This window comes from Branchiostoma lanceolatum, chromosome 1 (assembly GCF_035083965.1).
Source record: "Branchiostoma lanceolatum isolate klBraLanc5 chromosome 1, klBraLanc5.hap2, whole genome shotgun sequence".
NCBI classification, from domain to species: Eukaryota; Metazoa; Chordata; class Leptocardii; order Amphioxiformes; family Branchiostomatidae; genus Branchiostoma; species Branchiostoma lanceolatum.
In genome coordinates, this window is record NC_089722.1 from 13970684 (window position 1) to 13989382 (window position 18699).

The 18699-nt window shown below is 41.1% G+C and overlaps 1 protein-coding gene and 1 long non-coding RNA gene across 5 annotated transcripts in view; one reads left to right on the forward strand and one right to left on the reverse strand.

Moving 5' to 3' along the window:
- LOC136436161 (dystrophin-like) overlaps positions 1–10466 on the reverse strand; it is a 229422-nt gene extending 218956 nt beyond the window's left edge. For all 4 annotated transcript variants that reach the window (XM_066429949.1, XM_066429963.1, XM_066429956.1 and 1 more), the window contains exon 1: positions 10350–10466. In XM_066429949.1, coding sequence (XP_066286046.1) covers positions 10350–10440 — 91 coding nt within the window. In that variant the 5' untranslated portion in view covers positions 10441–10466. The remainder of the gene's footprint in view (positions 1–10349) is intronic.
- LOC136436189 (uncharacterized) lies at positions 3685–16510 on the forward strand. The gene is made up of 3 exons (XR_010756017.1): positions 3685–3955; positions 9754–11450; positions 15525–16510. It is a non-coding gene; the product is annotated as an uncharacterized lncRNA (long non-coding RNA).
- Positions 16511–18699: the final 2189 nt, after the last annotated feature.

An 18699-nucleotide genomic window follows, 5' to 3' on the forward strand; every position in this document is an offset into this window, starting at 1 on the left:
ACAGCTACTATCTGCTGACAAACGTTAAAGGTGCACCAGATATGCGGACAGTTGAAAACTGAAAACATTTCAGCTATAATTTTTTTCTTACAGACAATACAGTTTCTGTTTCTGTTTCAGGGACTTGCAGTGTTTGGGAAAGGGCTAGGACTTCATCTTATCTTTTCCTTTTCAGATCAAGTTTTTCCAAATGAAATCAATTGTTTGTAGTTCATAAAATCATTGGGGTTTTCTTGTAGTTCATAAAATCCTTGTATACTTTCTACTTAAAAGTATATGCCTTCTAAGTTCTAGAAAAGCTGGAACCATGTAAGCTGACAATCTAACGAGCAATTTACAAACAATCTTACTGAAAATCTAAAATATGCCATGCACCTGTGAAACAGAATACACTGTTATCTATATTAGTAATAAAAAGAATCTGGACCAATCTTTCATCTGGAAGATGTTGGTAGGTACCAAAGATTGTATCTGTAACCAGGTTACCACATGATTTATGCTCTATATCAGCTACTGAGATAACAGGGAAGGAAGGTCCCAATTGTGACACCAGTTTTACAAACCTTTATCTGGAGAGGCATTTGGGAAGTGTGTGGACCATTTGCCTGCCAGACCCCATGACTCTGTCTTTGTCAAAACATTGCGTTCTGAGGTTTAAATGCTAACAGATGGGATACTGAAAGAGGGCCTAGATGGTATGATAAAGTAACCGTTGGTCTTCTTACTACTATACTAGTCTACCAATGGGACAAGACTTGTGTTATAAGTTTCACTTTTTTGTTGACAAAAACAAAATAGACATTTCCATCGCTAGAGTTACCTTCATTTGATTAGACACATTCTTTATGAACTTCTCTACAAACCCCTATCACACCCTCAGAAAGGGAAACCCAAAAGTGACTTCTGGCCATCACAAACTAAACCCAGAAGATAAGCAATCAGAGGCACTTTTCCTTGTCTGGCAGATTTATGTTTGATAATTCCCTGAAGATATGGTCCAGTCTGCAGGCAAGGACACTCTCCAGAACTGGACAAAAATGTGTCCAATCATCAGACCATCAACACAGTACTGTTGAACTCATTAATCAAACCATCTACAAAGCAAAATAACCTCAGCATGACTTCCACACAGACAAAAATTGTTTTTACACTTTTCCAGTATACGTTTCTCCATATGGTGTATGAATTTGGCAACGAAGGGTTAGGATATTAGGAAGTTGCCCTTGAAAAACATGAGTTTTGGCTGAAATGTCTGGGTTTTGGGATCGAATGTATGACCCCTATGCCCTGCGGAGGTCTGGAAATTTTAGTGGGGCAGCTGGTTTATACTACAGCTCAAGCAGGCCAGTAAAGAACAAGAACAAGATAAACAAACTTTTAACTCTAAAGACCTTCTCACTTCAAGAATTTCTCAGTCAGTTAGGGAATAACACAGTTGGGAAGTGATTTTTACCCGTTTCGATCTTGAAAAGGTTTGTCAGTTGCAATTTAAACAGATTATTGGACCTGAAGTTAGGAATTGGTTCTCTAATTTGTTGGAATAAGAAGCAGACTGTGTCATGGGGTGACTGAAGGTGGGTGTGACAGATCAGCCCCATGCATAAACAAATTTCACTTTTACAAACTGTAATGAGAATACAGGCAATAAGGAAAAGTAAGAACAGATGGAAGACTTCACACTTACAGATCATCTAATAATAAACATCTCATAAAAAACAAACTGGCTTGATTGTAGGGAAATACACAGACATGTTGGTCTACCACACATTCTGGGACACTTCCCTCATTGTCCTAGAAATGCTATCCTATCTCTCCCACAGACCATTGTTTAAGCACCCACAAAACAAGTAAACAATAAACAAACATGGAGGAAACCCACCTACCAAGTCAACAACAGTGGCCCTCCCAGAAAACTGAAGAAAATAAAAACACGCTCCTTCTAAAGCACCTCCCTCTCAACGTCTAATTGGAAGAAATACCAAGACCAAGAGGCTCTATCTCAAGAATGCACATTCCTGTATTGCTACGAAGGTCCCAAGTGGCAATGGTTCCTTGGCAGCGACCAATGCTAGCTTGTCCTCCAAGTCTTATTTACATTCATATCGGTTACGAAGTGCTGTCTGCGAGCCTTTCCGTAGCACGCAATCACTCAGCCCCAGCATGCTCATTATCACCCACGAGTACCCACGGCTAAGATTAGGATTGGTGCTCCCGACTCTTGTTTAGACACCCAAGAGCAGTTCAAGTCTGACAGGGATGAGGAGGACCTGCTTTGGGAGACAGCTGAGTTAGAAACGCCACACAGGGATGCAGCTAGGCATGGCCAGCAGCGTATCTCCTGCACTGTCTAACATTATCTCACTTCAAAGACTTCAAAACTCCTTTTTTTCCTCAAAAATGCCAATCAAAAAAGGAAGATAAAGACCTTTGGAGGGCGTGTTCTTCAACCCGGCATCTTCGGCAAAGGACAATCTTCTGGACAGCTGTCCAAGGACTTCTACCTTGGGCTCCATCTCCAAGCCTCAGAGGGAAGAAGGTGCTTCAAGTCTTTCCTTCTCCCTGGGGCCAACTAAACTAACTCTCTCAGCTCACACACACACACACACACATCCCCCTCCAATTACATCACCATAACCACCTGATGGCTTACTTATTAACTGCTGTTCTAATGCATTAATCAGCTAAGGAAATCTTCCCTGCAAACAGGCCACGGGAATAAAAACACTCCTGCAAATTTACTTTTATGCACTGAATGCAGCCTTACAGCCCCTGCCAGACATGTTTTACATCGCCTGGAGTCACTGGTAACCTTTTTGGCCCAGCATTTGGGAAAAGACTTGAAAGAAGTTGAACACATTCCTAGCTTCCAACAGCTTTCACCCAGCCTGAAGGTGCCAGCCTGGCTAGATCCCCCTTGATACTTCCCAGTAGCACTTACACATGTTGGCCATCTTCAACCGGAGTGGAGAGGCTGCAGCAAACTCCTCAAGAGACAAGATGAGGCTGAGAAGATGTGGAGAAAACTGCTCAGAAGAGTACTCCAGAGGTGGAAAAAATGGTGGGAGCAGTCATGCAGGATGGAGAGTCAGTTCCACAGAAAAGAAGCTCCTCTAATGAGACACAGGTTTGGGGAGGTAGGAGGTCAGAGGGTAGGGAAATTCAATCCTTCTGTCACCCCCCTCCCCCATGGGTGGGTTGACAATCTGGAGGTTTACCTCTCCACCAATCCCTGCATCCCAGATGTTTTTTGTGTAGACTGTGTCTAATGATCACTAATGCCTCTGCAAACAGTTTGTTTGTTTGGCCATCCTGGAAGTATGCAAAACATGGACAACTTCCCTTCAAGATCCCAGTTTCAAACACTGATAAACCTTCTTTGCCTCTGCCATCTATTCAGATCTAAAAACCTCAAAGAAGCATGCCAGAGTGGCAAACGAGCAATAGTCCCCCAACAGTTACAGGAAAACTCTGCTAGCCCATTCTTTCCTTCAGACCCTTGTAGTGCCTGATAGCGCACATGGCAGCAAATTCCCTGGCTATTTCAGTAGCAAGGTATATTTTCAGAGGGAGGGGTTGCCAGCACTTCTGCTTGATGCACCTCCTTGAACATGGGACCCCCATTTTACCTCCCTTCATTCACTTCACTTCAGAAAGATGGGTGCAGCCCCTCTGTATAAAATAGAACCATCCACTGTTTACAGTGCCTGCCTGTTTGGAGCAGTCATGTGATGTTTTCTCACATCTGTTCCCCATCACCCTAAAGTGGGCCCAACTCAATCCAGTCGGCAGTCTTTCTGACCAATTACACCACTGCTTGTGTTCCACTTTTTATGCCACCCTTCCCTGAGGGAAGTGACATTTTGTGCAAGAGATACTGACCAGGGCTTACAGGAAGGCCTGAAGGATTTTCAGTCTTAAAAATGTGTACAAAGTTGGCTTGGATATCCAAATTAAGGTAAGTAGCCAGGTATTGTCTTTACAGTTCTTTTTATAATGATGTGGTGAAACAACGGAATCTTGCTTGATGAACCTGTATGATGTATCTTCTTCTACTCCTTGTTTACACACTTTCTGTACATCACCTGTCAATCCCAGAGTTGTCATGTACAATGTTGTCTCATACATGTTGTTTTCACAGGTCAAGCTTAATTCATTAGCCTCCACCATGCCTTCCTACAGGGTATGGATCAGGGCTCTAGCCAGCCTTAAATTTTATCCCGTAAGCCCAAATTTTCGGTATAAACCTAACATGTCGAGCGCCGAAGGCGCGACAATTCTATTCCCCCCCGGGAAAATTTGAAATGTAGACCCTCTGAAACGCTATCTCCAGCATTTTGAGGGGAAAGTTTTGCTGGTAGATAAAGCTTTGATAATGCCATCTCTTTTGGTGAAAAATTACTTGGGCCTTCGTTGTATACAATCGGCAAATAAATGAAATTTAGCACCACAAACTTTCTTATATATTTGACAAATATACACGTGAATTTTGTCGGCAGAAATAAGACATTTTCAACACCGGTCCCGTTTGCGCCCTGTACTAAATATAGTAGGAAATGAGACATCCTACTTTGGACAGAACGCCCTAAAGACGTTCAATATTTTCCTTCCACGTTTTCCATGGTCGATTTCTCCGGTAACTTCCACTTGATTTGATCAAATTTCGTCGATTCAAGCCCAGTTCAAACAGCCCCATCGTCGCACCAAATATAAATTTCCGATAAAACCTCGCGGCCGCGCTAAAGCTAACATCTCGTGAACCGCGAGACTTGTATGTCATTGGTCCATTTTCCGTGACGCGACGTGAACGAACGCTGTCATTGGCTACGTAGATAATATCTGATTCTGAGGTATCAAACTCTCAACACCAGTTTTCGCGGGAATTCGAAGAAAGTGTGCGTGTAACTCGGTGTAAACTTTAACAATGTTTCCACAAAATACGGAAACTGGCTGGTAACTACCGGAGTATTTTTTGTGTGGCTATAACTGGCGGTGAACCGGGGAAAACAGCAGAAAAAAACGCCAGCCCGATGCGACCGGCCAGTGGGGCACTGGTAGTGGGGAGGGGGGGGCGCACGAGGCTGATTTTCTCTCGGCCCACGAACCACTGGCAACCTCCGCGCCTTCGCTTCAAACTTCCGCTTCTTTTCTGGAGATCTTTGCAAAAGTTCAAGCCCTGTCTATATCTTTTCTCCCGATTTTTGTCCGTCAAGGTTTACGGATTGGTTTTGATTTTTTTCCGTAACCAGCAGCAAAGTCCCGTAAATTTACGGCAAAACTGGCGCTGGCTAGAGCCCTGGTATGGATCATAGAATTCAGCAAAAATAGGAATAATCAGCCAGTAGAGTCAGTCCACGGTAAGGTTGATAATTCCCCCGCCTGCAAATGTTACCTACCCTATGGTGGCCAAACCCTCCTGGCAAATATTCTCCCTATAGGCTATAGCTGGCGTGGTTAGTCTGGTAGTACATACTCATAGTGGTAAGTATGCTTTGCGACGCTGAACAACAAATTTCTAATCCCTTTTCAACCAATACTACTCGATGTCACGGCTTCATTGTGTGCAACAGGTAAAAAAGTTCATAAAGTAGATGTCTTCAGTCATTTGTGGTTGTACAAATAACAAACACGTATGGACATTAAATCTTTCAACTAGGTTTAATGCTGAAGTCTCCCAACCGTGGCCTCATCTTACTGTTAATTTAGTACTAAGAGCCGAAGTGATGCTACAGCTTAGGGTCAAACTGCATTCCACAACAACTTAGTGGTGTGACGTGAGAAGAACCATCTCTCCAAACTTTGGTTGTCAGCCTTCCTGCAATACCACTCATGGCTTATAGAGGGAGCTCTTGGCATGGTGCTAGATTTTAGAAAACATCTTCCAGAAAGTTCAATCAAATAAAGTGCTAAAAACATGATGGTTAGTAAACATTTTAAATAAAAAGATTTTATCTAAATATCTACAGAGAAAATAAAACCTTTCATAATGAGACCTTAGTTTTGTCATTTGTTTTGTTGCCATCTTGAAGTATGCTATAAAAGACTGGCAAAATTGACTTGTCGGACCATTGACAGTACAAGCACAGGCAAGAACACAGTATGTACAGTCAGTTATGAGTGCTAACATTCATTAAGGTCAAGTTGCTATAATTACTGTCATATATCATGCTTTATTGAGCTCACAAGCACCATTATGTGTCCTTGTGTCTTTGACTAGTCAAACAAACATAAGCATCACGGTTGGAAATGAAAGCAAACATCATAACTTCTTGCTGGTTCGTTAATGACATTTTTCATAACCTACATTAACTGCAAACTTGTGTTGCTGTATTACAAGTGGATTTGTTGGCATATTCAAAATTTAAATTGATGCATCCATGGCTGCATAATGGGACAGATTGAATGCAGTGATTCAATACAATTGTGATGAAAACTAGCATTGGACATGTAGCCCAAACAACATTGGTTCAAATGGCAGATATGATATTTTGGCTGGCTTGCTATAATTAGGGTATATCAGACACAGGGTAGAAGATAGGGTTTCAGACACGATATCTTTGTGTCAGTACATGATCCCCTTCCGTTTTGGCCGAGACTCCGCATCTATTATTGGAGTTCAGGGCTGAGGATATGATACCACCACTTCACCCCATCCGCACTTTCTCTGTTGCAGTTTCGGCGTACAAGACCTCTTAAATGACGTCTCCTAGGGCAGCAACAATAGGGAACTATGCCGGCTTTTGTGGACTCCCTCTTTCTTTCAGCGGCCCTTGGCAGCACTTGTTTTCATTCCTAGTGCCTTTCATATGCAAATGAGGAAAACACCCCTGAATAGCCGCCGCTAAAATGGCTTGCCTATTGAAGCGGATTAGACGAACTCCACGCACGCCAATCCACACAAGATACTCTGGTTATTCCAACGTAAACTGCGCAGACGCTACAAAAAAACAGGCTTTCCTGTCATGTTTTTGGAGACAGGTAACTGTTGTCGCGGTTCTTTCAAACTCATTGCAGCAGAAAAAGAACCATAACACAATACTCTTTTATACCATCCGCACAGGGCATGAAGTCCACATTACCATACGAATTCACCCTCAACGGACAACACAAGCGTAGGTCAAGGTGTTTTACCCCTACAGAATACTAATACTGACAGCATAGTTTCTCCCACCATGCTGGGGTAGGTACAAACCTACCATGTACTTTTGTAAAGATCGATCTACGGAGATAAGATGCCTTGGAACTCCTGGCATTCCAAACGTGCCCAGAGAACAACAAACCTGTGTACCCTGAAATTGCGGTGTTGTCTTAGCAGCGAAAGCAGTCATCACACCACTGACACCTGTGGTAGCGCCCTAGAGCAAACCCAATCTACTGTATTTGGTTTCTTTATATGGCTTTACCTTTCTTTACCTTTCATTCAATGGACACTTTACTCACTGACACTTACATACATGTAGACTCTTACTGTCTAAAGAGCTAATATACCTAAGTCGTATATCATAAGTAAGTCAAAGTAAGTCTAAGTATATGACATACGTAACATAACCGAGTTTCATACTGTGTCCAAAAAGACAACCTCTCACCTGACACTGTGTACCCAATGCCTGTATATAACAGAGCGTTTTTCCGAAAAATCAGTAGCATTGATTCTTTTACTAAGTTTTAGTCTATCAACACTAGTAGTAGTACATACCCAAATACAACTACTGAAATTTTTGTTAGAATAGGTTTTAGTTATCACTAACCTACGATTCTCTACTTTACATTTTCAGCATGGTTCAAATAGCTGAGATGAAACGAAAATCAATACTTTACCTGGTTACAGGACTCAACAAACAAACCATACTAGGAAGATTAAACTTCTGCGATAAACTATGACTTAACTGCACAATAGTAAGACATGTACCCAAACCATAACTTAATCCATTCATCAATGAATAAACCAATCAAGATAAAAATGTTTCGAGCTGCCTATGAAAAAATTGATCTGTATGTGTCATGCAACAACATATGGTAACTTATATACTCAGCTGACAATGCCTCAACAAAAAAATCAATAGTAGGGCTACAATATTTGTTTACTACAAATATTTGATGACACTCAAGGTTGGACGTATACCACATAAATACAAAATGTTAGAAACAATACCTACAATTTGGCTTCTTCTAGCTTAGAAAGTTGTTTTTTGCCTTCTGAACTTCTCAAAAGATTCCGCCATATAGCCCTCATAGATATGATCTAGGCTTTCAACCATCTAAATTATATGTATATCAAATTATCTGTCTATGAGTATGATATGAAATCTAATCCTGACGGAAAAAAAAGAGCGACTCCCAAGAGGATGCAAATTAGGTGGTCTGCGATAAATCATGTTCAAGGGCAGGGGAATGACCTCTTTTGACCTCTACCAAGACCACCTTGAGTTTGCCTTGAGTACAAGTGATAATGAGGGCTGGACTGGAGACTCCAAGGCTTCGTAAATCAACTGGTCATGTTTCAAGAATTTGTATCAAGTCTCAAGGGTCACAGGTGGCGTCTTGACAGACTAATAAGCACTTCCTCAAGTTTATACATTAATTTCTTCCAAAGCAAACCATTTATACCAACATTTCTCAAGTGAGCGTCATTCATCTAATATCAAGAAGGCCTAACAAAGAAAGAATTCTATACTATCGCCATAAAATTCAAACAATGTGTGCGCACGTGTTAACCTTGCCCAAAAGTTATGTGGCTTTCTGTGGAGTTGGACTGTTGCCCAGTTGCCCCTCCCACATCTATACAACAACCTCTCCTCACACCTGAAGCTAACGTGACACGTTCACACCTCTGTATCTAATCCGAAGGTTCGTGTGTCGTATTTACACTACCCTTCAATTCCAGCGACGTTACTGCAAATACAAATTGCAAGAACTGGCTCGATAAAGATTCCTATGGTAACACTCCTCCACACACGTCCCTGCAGTAACTTTGTGTGGATACAAAGGTCACAATCCACATAATGACTAATAAATCAGAAACATGTGTAGTACAAGCTTAGGCTGCTGCGGGAGACACAACAACATTGACTTTTAACTTTCAGGGCTCCATAAATGTTTATGTACTCTTGTCTACCTGTTTTTGGCTTCATTTGTAACCTAAATGCTTTAACAGAAATTCAAAGACTTTGCAAGAGACACGTTCGGTTCTATGCATTATATTGTAACTCGTTAAGTTCAATTATCGTGGTTGCTGAAAGTAGCTCCATTCACGAGACACAAGGATTTGACTAAATCTTCCCTGTGTTGCCTTTCCCACCAGTCCAGGTGAGGACAGAAGTACCTGTTGCTGATTGTCTAACCATCTCTCACACAGGCTTTGGCTGCAGAAGGGTGGTGTTGTGTACTTTAAAACGTCACATACCAGCCTGAAAGCTTTTACAGACTCAAGGGAGTGGGGGTCCCCTTCACTTCCTTCCTTTGGGAAGCTGTACCGCTCAATTACCCACTGGTATTGCCAATTAGAAACTTCAACCGGATGTGTCATCAGCCCAATGCTGGAAGCCCTACAAAACTTCTGTCCTTTTTTCGAGAGAAATTCCGGACTGGCAAAAACATTTCGTAGGTACAAGAAGAAAGGGGACAGGTATACGTCAATCTTACCCTCAAACTCAAATTCTCAAATGCAAGGAGACATCTTTTATAGTGTCACTCGTAACTGACAAATCAAAACTCCCTGGTGGTTCTAAAACAATATGTTTTCTTCTTCTTCTATAGGATTGAAGCAGGGGGACTGAAGTAAAAAGGGCCATCCAAACAAACACCACATACCTGCAGCCTTCCCTAGCATGACAACACCTTACTGACTGGGTCATGCACCATGGGACCTTAGGACAAGCTGTGGCAAGTAGCTGACCAAAAGGACCTGCGCTTCTAAACTTTAAAGTCACATTGATTCTTTTCATATTTGCATAGAAACAGTAGCTATTTCAGTGTGGCAATTCTCAGACTTTACAGAAAAAAGCATGAAGCATATTTGAGCATGCTTGCTATAATTATGCTCATGTCAACATACTGGAGTGTTAGACCACCTACACAATGTTTTGTTCAAGTCTAAATGTCAGAAAAACAGAGAACTGTCCTACCTTAGGAAATAGGTTTTGACCCCAGATCTTTTGTTATTATTTCCTTACGCTCTAACAGCTGTGGATAGTGCCGTAGAGACTGTACACACGGTGGAAGAAGAAGGGACAAAACTGGGTGTAAAGTATGCATACAAAACTGTTAATCTGAAATTGGAGGCTTGGGTCACGCCAGACTCTATTGTGCTGTGTACCCTACAAACATTGCAGGTGAACTAAATATATACAGACCTGAACGTTCCTTGATGATCTTGCCGAATTCGTCATGGTCGTCGAGATCGCCGTATTCCTCGTCGTTCAGGTGGAAGGAGTACTCAGCCATGGTGAAGACTTGTTTTCAACCTTTTCCTCCGTTGAATGTGTATCACAGGGGGATCCTAGCGTTAGAGAACCACCATCGCAAAATGCAAACAAGAAAATTCCGCTAAGCAAACGACGCGCCCTGCTTCTTCTTCCAGTCGTCCAGTTCCTCGGCTCGGTTAATCCACAGCCACGGACCTGCAGGGGCGACACAAGGAGGGAAAACTCAGTTCTCCTGCCAGAAACAAGGTCGCAGGACATGAAATATGGGTCGATTTTTATCGCAATCTCACCCCCCTGTTGTAATTGTAATGTATTGGGTTGAGGTCACACGTGGAAAACATACACACCGATGCGCTGCTCGGATTTCGCTGCCAAGTTTGCACGCCCGACACACAAACTTTACGCCTACCTGTTGCATCCAGAGCGTGACCAACAGTCCCTCAGCAGCTTCCCCGAAGTTTTCTCAAGCAGAAGAGATAGATCGATAAGGCATAGGGAGTCCGTTAGGTTGGGACCGCTAGCTGGACCGGTTGCTTATGTTGCATTTACACCGCTAATGATTGTTGGTGAAATGAATACACCCCCAGGGAACGGGACATTCTCACTATACAGGGAGGGACAGTGTCAAAGTAAAAATAAATAGCTTTTAAAACCCCGACAAAACTATTAGTGTTATTGTACGACAGATCTAAAACTAATCTAAGTATAGCTGTAAATATTTGTGCGAGGACAATGGCAGGAAATGGTCATAATCATTTTTCAAAAAAAAGTTTTGACCCCTGTTTTTGCAAAATCCCAAGGGTCCAAAACAAAAAGATGGCGGGACATCCTGATCACATGACCTGCACAGGTCCTAATTTATGTAGCCACTTATTTGTAGCAGTGTCACACCTGAATGCATCTTTACAGTCACTACAATGGGGAAGTCCTTTGTCACCAAAATACTGCTGTTACATCTACATCCGTTTTCCTTGTCTAGGAGAAAACAAACTTGAATTTCCTGAAGAAGTCTTTGTGGCGACCGGACAGGTACGAATGTTTTGTCTGAAACTGTCAGGTGCGTGATGGTATGCTTGTTCCAGGGCCCACTCAGGTGTGCACAAAAATCAGAAGTAGTATTATTCTTCCTGGCAGAGAGAAAAGACTTAAGTATGAAAAAACTCTTTCGCTCATACTTTTCTGTTGGTACGATACCATGATTGTCAAAGGTAAGGAATCTTTAATTCAAGTTAAAGGAAAGAGAAATTTGGTTGAGTTGGAAGTCAGCTATGGTCCAGCTAGCGACCTTAACCTTAGAAATGTCAAGGTCTATTGGGACTAGACTTAACTGTTTTATCTAAGACTTGGAGGGTTAAAATGGCCAGAAACTCTCGCTACATTTTCTTATTTTTCTTGTCCTTATAATTTTTTCTTAATTGTGACCTTGCCTTCCAACTTTGTTATTTTGGACCAGCCCCTATTAAAGGCACTTAATACCATTTAGTAGTTTTTGAACTTTGGACGATGTCCAAGTTTGGACATTTGTTTTAGCTCCTGTTCACAGGGAGGTCAAAGATGACAATGCCAGAAGTTTTAAACACTGTGTGTTATGTGTTCGCACTTGTATGTTTATGTTTTCCTCATAGGGAGGCTAAATCATGTTTATACTGTACTCTTATGTCCTGTTTGAGTGGATATAGTGTATGCAGGATATTAATATAATTATTACATTGATGTATCTGTCTCTTATGCTTTTGTGGATAATACATGAACAGAATCATTGTGAAAACGGTAAGAAAAGCACATTACACTAACTTCATAATCTTGCATCAAGGCTTTTCCCAGGCAACGGAGGTAACGTTAAACGTTAATACTACTGGTCGTTTCAATTTGGAAAGAAAATGCGTAATTTGACAAAATTTCAAAGTCTAACATATTCGGTAGTTGAGAAATTGAATAAAGATGAAAGTATTCTTTTTCAGCTGACATTTATATTTAACGACTCGAAGTTGCAATATAAGGCTAAAATTTGAATTTGGTTTTTGAGATTTCCAATGTATTTTCCACCTCTCAAATTCCGACCTACCAACTTGCTCCTGTCAGCAGCAAAAACCTATGTGCAAGTCAGTAGCTATAAATATGAAAACTCCCACTGACTAAAGGTCCCTTTGGGTATCTTAATTGAAAGTATCTGACATTATTGCTGTAATGGTGTCATGAGGTGGGGCATCGGCCTATCTGAAGTGACAGTGCCCATATATCTCAGCCACCTTCAAGTGCCAAGTCCACACCTCATTTATCACACGTTTAGGCAGCTGGAAGGCAATGAAGTGTGATAACTGGATTAATAACATGAAGTTTTCCCTTTCAGCATGGCATGAAGGTGACTGACTGTTGCCTTCTAGAAGTGTGGACAGGGCATATATTAACTCAATTTTATGGATGCTATCTTCTAAAATGTCATATCTAACATGTGAGCCCAAGGAAATATATGAGAAATGGCTAGAGAAATAAGATCCCTTAATTTAAATTAGTCTAAAAATGCCAAATGAGAAAGAAAAATCAATAATCTTTTAACTTAGATTTGGACATTAGAACAAAAACATTGTGTCAGAAAATTTACATTTGTCATTTGACTTCTATTGGTATCTTAGTGTCTCTTGGATAAGCTGTAAACATTGCGATCTCTTTTGCCAATTATTTCAAAGGAAGAAAAATTGTCTCTTGCTTTTGTTTCAGGGAACTGGTCAAAATAAATGAGCGTGGGTGTGTGTCATCCATGGAATAAAAATGGTTTGGCCCCAGATCAGAGCTGAAGAAGGGGTGGGTCAGGTGAAATTGACACAACAGCTGTTGCGTGGGTCTGAGAGCCAGCTGGAACTAGGCCGGCCCTGGTGCAGTCCAGTACAGCTGAATTCAGAACAGCATTGGATCATGTGGTACATTCCCTGGTGTTTTGGTCAATGCCTATAAAATGTCAAGGTCAGACTCACATGCAATTACAGCCAGCCATATGAATGCAACACTCAAGTGTCAGTCTCCGTGTGACGTTAACAAACATCCGAGATAAACAGAGACACAAATTTTAATGAGGCTTTTAATGAGGTATTCCAAAATGTGCCCATTTTCTTAAGACCTGATCATTGTTGTCTTCAAATAAAATAAAGAACAATAATTACTGATTTGTTGCCCAACTTTTTTCCTATTAGTCGTGACCAATGAAATTAGTCTTGACCAAGGAATACCCGTAGTCTGTAACTTGTTACTGCAATGGTTTGTGCCAAACTTATATAGTTATAATATAGGGCCTCATTTCAGCCCAGTTTGACTCAACCATGGTCGGCCTGGCAAACTTCAGTCTACTTCAATCCACCTGGACATGTCCAGTTTTAAAGGGTCCTCCTATTTAAACTGACCTTAACTGTCTTTAATGATGGAGAACTCACCTGCTGGGTTCAGGGTCAGGTCCAATTAAAACTACTGCTATAACGAACCCATAACATAAAGGAAGATTTAAGAACAGCGGAACGAAGGACGGCTTAATTGTTTTCCTGTCTGGTCTTGATTTAGCTTTGAACTAACCCAATAAAATCTCATGCATCAATATAATGGGCTTAAACGACTGCTCAATGGTATGCAACTCGCCTCATGCAAGATACACTCATGTCTTCTTCCACTGAAAGTTGCAAAATCCGACAAAATTTTAGTCTTGTGCTTCGTTGACTGTCACTTCCCTCTTCTTTGCTGTATCTTTTCCTTTTGTCATTTTCCAATAATCTTTCTAAATTCACAGTTGCCAGTGTTGCTATGTTTTCAAAGATTCAGCATTTTATTCAATGTTATCTGTGTGATCTTTTGGCGTGCCATTGGAAGGGTCAAACTGAATCTGTCTCCTAATACTTCCTTTCAGTTGGTTTGACTTGCCATTTATGTCGCAACAGGAAGGGATTCAGTAGGGTACATAAATCAGGCCAGAAGTGTTGCCATAGCTGTATAATAGGGTCATTATTTTCCAGGGAAACATTGTGGTGATACCTTGCAATGCAATGTATGTTCAAACATTATGTATAAACTCTGAGCTTTTGTTATTCTTTTACGATTTCTCCACATTGTACTGTTATCATAAACAAGCTTTCTGCACCTTTCTATTATTTGGCGTACATGTATTGAAGAACTGCATAATTGAAAAAAAAGTTGCATGAATAGGAGGGCTGAATGCCACTGATTTAAAAGCAAGAAAATCTCATTTTTGGAAATGAAGCTGGAACTCTGCAAGATATTTGTATACCATAATATATACATGTAACTGTAATTTGACAATATGGTTTAAAGAGAGAAGAGCTTCAGGTATCATAACTTTTGCATGGATTACTTGAAACCTCAAATTGCGTTTAAAGAAAACTTTCTGTTTGACGACGCAAGTCATTACACTGGTCGATAATGGCACATGATGAGACCTAACACACTACAAGCCTGTTGGTGTCTGTGTGCCTACTTTCTGTTGTCAGTGTGAGTTTAGCTGGACCTTCCACAGCCTCTATGGAGATGGCTTACAGCAGCCACTACTAATTGCTCCCATCTGCTCTCTATTAGTGCAAGATGGACCCTTCCAGTCCAATTAGCAAGGCATCCCATCTGTACATAAGAAGATAAAACTGTGGCAACTTGAGAGAAGTTTTCTTCCCTTTAGATCTCTTCCGTTTTACTTGGCGTTGTTTGTAAGTATGTATAATGGCTTGGTGACACATTGCACTCTGATGAACAGAGAAAAGGCCGCTAGTCTACACACTAATAATCTTCAATCAAAATGTTCATCTCCTGCCACTTTCCTCCTCCATCACAATCAACTGGGCATTTATCTGTGGAGCTTCCTTTAATAGGATGCCGGAAAGAAAAAAGGATAGGATTTCTTATAAATTCTCTTCTTTTGATGTCATCAATATCTTTCGAGATAAGATTCACAGATTTTGGCTGCAGTCTCGAATAATATGAATAATACATGATTTCTTAAGACATACATAATTCCTTAACTTGATGGGTATATTTTGAGCGCAACTTTTGAAAACATTGCATACAGTTATCTAAACTGTATGTTTTTCCATATCTGTATATCTTGTTTTACAGCTGATTATGTAGACCTCTCCTACCGAGTGAAGACCACCATGTGACAGGGGATCCTAACAACGAATGTAAAGAATTCCCCCTATAAAAATAGTCCAGGTCGTAGTTTACTCACTAGCTGACTGTCTAAATAAGTAATCACCATCGGGTTTCCTCAAGGGTGCTGGAAATGTTTACTCGTCCATCACAAATGGTCCTCCAGTGTCCCCTCTTGATACATCCACAGCTTACACTGTTGCTCACATGCATATTGATACATTTTGACAGATCACGCTGGGTAGAACATTCCACCGGCCACTCTGGGGTGGATATGGGCAGACACCCATCCTTACAGGCATCATATGGTGATATTGTATAGCCATGTTTGTATACGTTTCACATTTCATATCGTCTAGTCACATCTAAATAAAAGACACCCATAATTCTTTTTGCCTTAATCCTCTGAAATTCGAATACGTTACAAGAGTGTTTCTCATCCTCAAACTACAGAAAGAAGGATGTACTTACTGTTAATAATGATGCTGTTGATAGCCAAGCCTCTTGATTTTAGGATGATCCTCTACACATCCAGATGATGTTACAGTAGATGGCAGAGTGACCTGTGTCTCTGTCCCTACCGTAGCCTGGCGAGATGCGTGAACTTCAGAGCAAAGTGCGAAGCACGGGACGGGAGGTGAAAAACAAGCGAGGGACACTCAGCGACTACAGGGGCCACACTATGCGCAGATCAAAGGACGGGGCATTCCGAGGTCTACACACCCAGGTCAGCTGGCTGGTTCTGCTGGCAACTCCAACAGGGCTCTAACCCTTTGCCTGGTAAACTGGGGGTGGAGTAGGGGACTGTTCACAAATAACGGGGCAAATAGTTTGGTGTGGCCTTGCAGCCCTTTTGCAGAGGGTCAGACCAGTTATGCTTTGGGGAAGATCAAATTGTGTTCTTTGATTTAATATCTTTTTTATCACGTCTGAAAATAAACTGTGAAAATGTGTCTGAGTGTAGAATATTTTTCTGTGTATTGTCATCCATTATTCCCCTTTAACAGAAATGAACTTGCCCTATTTATTTTCATTTCCTGACCACCTAGAGTCCAGAGAGCCATTATATTAGGGCAGTGTTTATTTACTTTTTTAATGAACACTTTCTATTTTTTTCCATCACACACAGAGAGAGGAATTTTTATATGGCTTAGCCCACCCACAGTTGGGCGTGTCTCATATAGACATGAGTCACTCCTGAACTTAAACATGGGAAAATCATTTAATTAGGTCAAGTATGAGACAGCAGAAAGGAATTTGTGAAATATGAATATTAAAGGTTAAAACACTTTTGTAATGTTTTTTTAGTTGATTTCTATTGGCTTAGCTGAACTAGCTATTAAACATCCTTACACATATTTCTGTAAAATTTCAAAGGAGGGACAAACTGACAACAATTATCTGTAACGATTCAGATAACTAAATGTCAAAGGTCCAGGTCATTGGGGTTGTTGGAATGCGACCATGAGGTGTCTTTGAACTTGTAAAACGGCAAAGATATCAATCTTCATGTTTCAAACATCTTCGCTTTCTATCAAATGTAAACAAAGAGCAGGAAGGCAGTTTACAGATTGTCAAGAATGTTCAATTCCTTACTAGGAAAAATGATCTTGACAAAAATTTTCAGACACTTTCATCTAGATCAGTGTTATGATTTTGACAGAAACGTAACTGTCAATTTTATCTAGATCAGTGTTTATGACTGACTTTTGGGTAGGATCTGGTCTACTTTACGATGTGCTCTCACCACACTAAGATGTGTATATAACTAAACTATGTGCTCTCACCACACGATGCTCTCACCAAAGATTACCAAGACTCGGGTTCAGTTTACAGTTTGATGTGATATTTTATTGAAGGTACTGCTGTCGATCATACATACAAAGAATGCAAGGGACTAACGGAATATGGAAGTTACTAAGAAGAGTACAAATACCTGAACAGAAGTGGATGGACGACGAATAGTACTACTCTAACCGGGGTGATACAAGACGACAGCGGGATGATCTCGGCTCTAATGCTACTTACAGACGTCCTACACCGATCTTTATAAGCTTTCCGGAAGGCGGGGCTACGCGAGCGCGACGGGGCGTGGTCAGGCTGACGCCAGGACGCGCCCGTGTCACGTGCTCCCACCACGTGACCCCCGGGCGGTCCTTACGCTAATATGTTGCCTGTTACACCATCCCCCCGGCACGCTAATGATGCTCCCGCATCATTAAACTTATCATTTAGAAAACTATTTAATGAATATGTATTATAAACTTAACCTTCAAAACCTAACGACAGAACGATGGGAACATCGGAAGATAATTTAACGTTTTAACAACTCTCAAATAGGAGAACGGCACCATATTGGCAATTACGAGATAAACAAACAGAAAAAAATATTACAGAGGAAATTTGGTATGGCATGCCAATTTGTTAATGTTACAATCAACGACCCACTGGATGATACATCCTACAATCAACATAATACATAAAAACTAACGAAACATAGCATAAAATAGAATATTCCGACAATGACATAACGTTACATCATTAGCCAACCTGATACAATGAACATTGTCAAAATAGAGACCCATTAGAAAAAGACACCACAATAATCGTAAAACAATACCAAGCATAATCAACGTCACAATAATCACTGACCAAATAACGCACAATCAAGTTCAAAAACGTCACCAATCAAACACAATACAATCAAAGTTGACATAATTCCAAGTGAACACTGCAGGTTCCAAGTACAACATCTAAGATTCTAACAACAGAACAGACCATGTCAAACCCGGTCGATCCGGTATAGAGCGTTTTTGCTCGGGAGTCCGCTATGTTTTGTAGCGGGTCCTACATTGCAGGACGAGGAGGGGACTAGAGAGTGCCAACACGTTCGGAAGGGAAAACGGGCCCCAACGGAGAAGAGAACGAGGCGGTCCCACTACCTTAACTCCTTGTTATTTGACCCTAATAGAACTACGAGTCCGGCCTTCGTGGAATCACTTTTTAGGAGACCCCCAAATGACAACTGGAAGGCTCAAACTGCCAGAACATATTTAACAATAACAAATCGAAGACATATTAACTGTAACCAAGTCGAAGAGAATGATGTTTTTAACAAACCGTTGGTACGTAAGTACGGAAG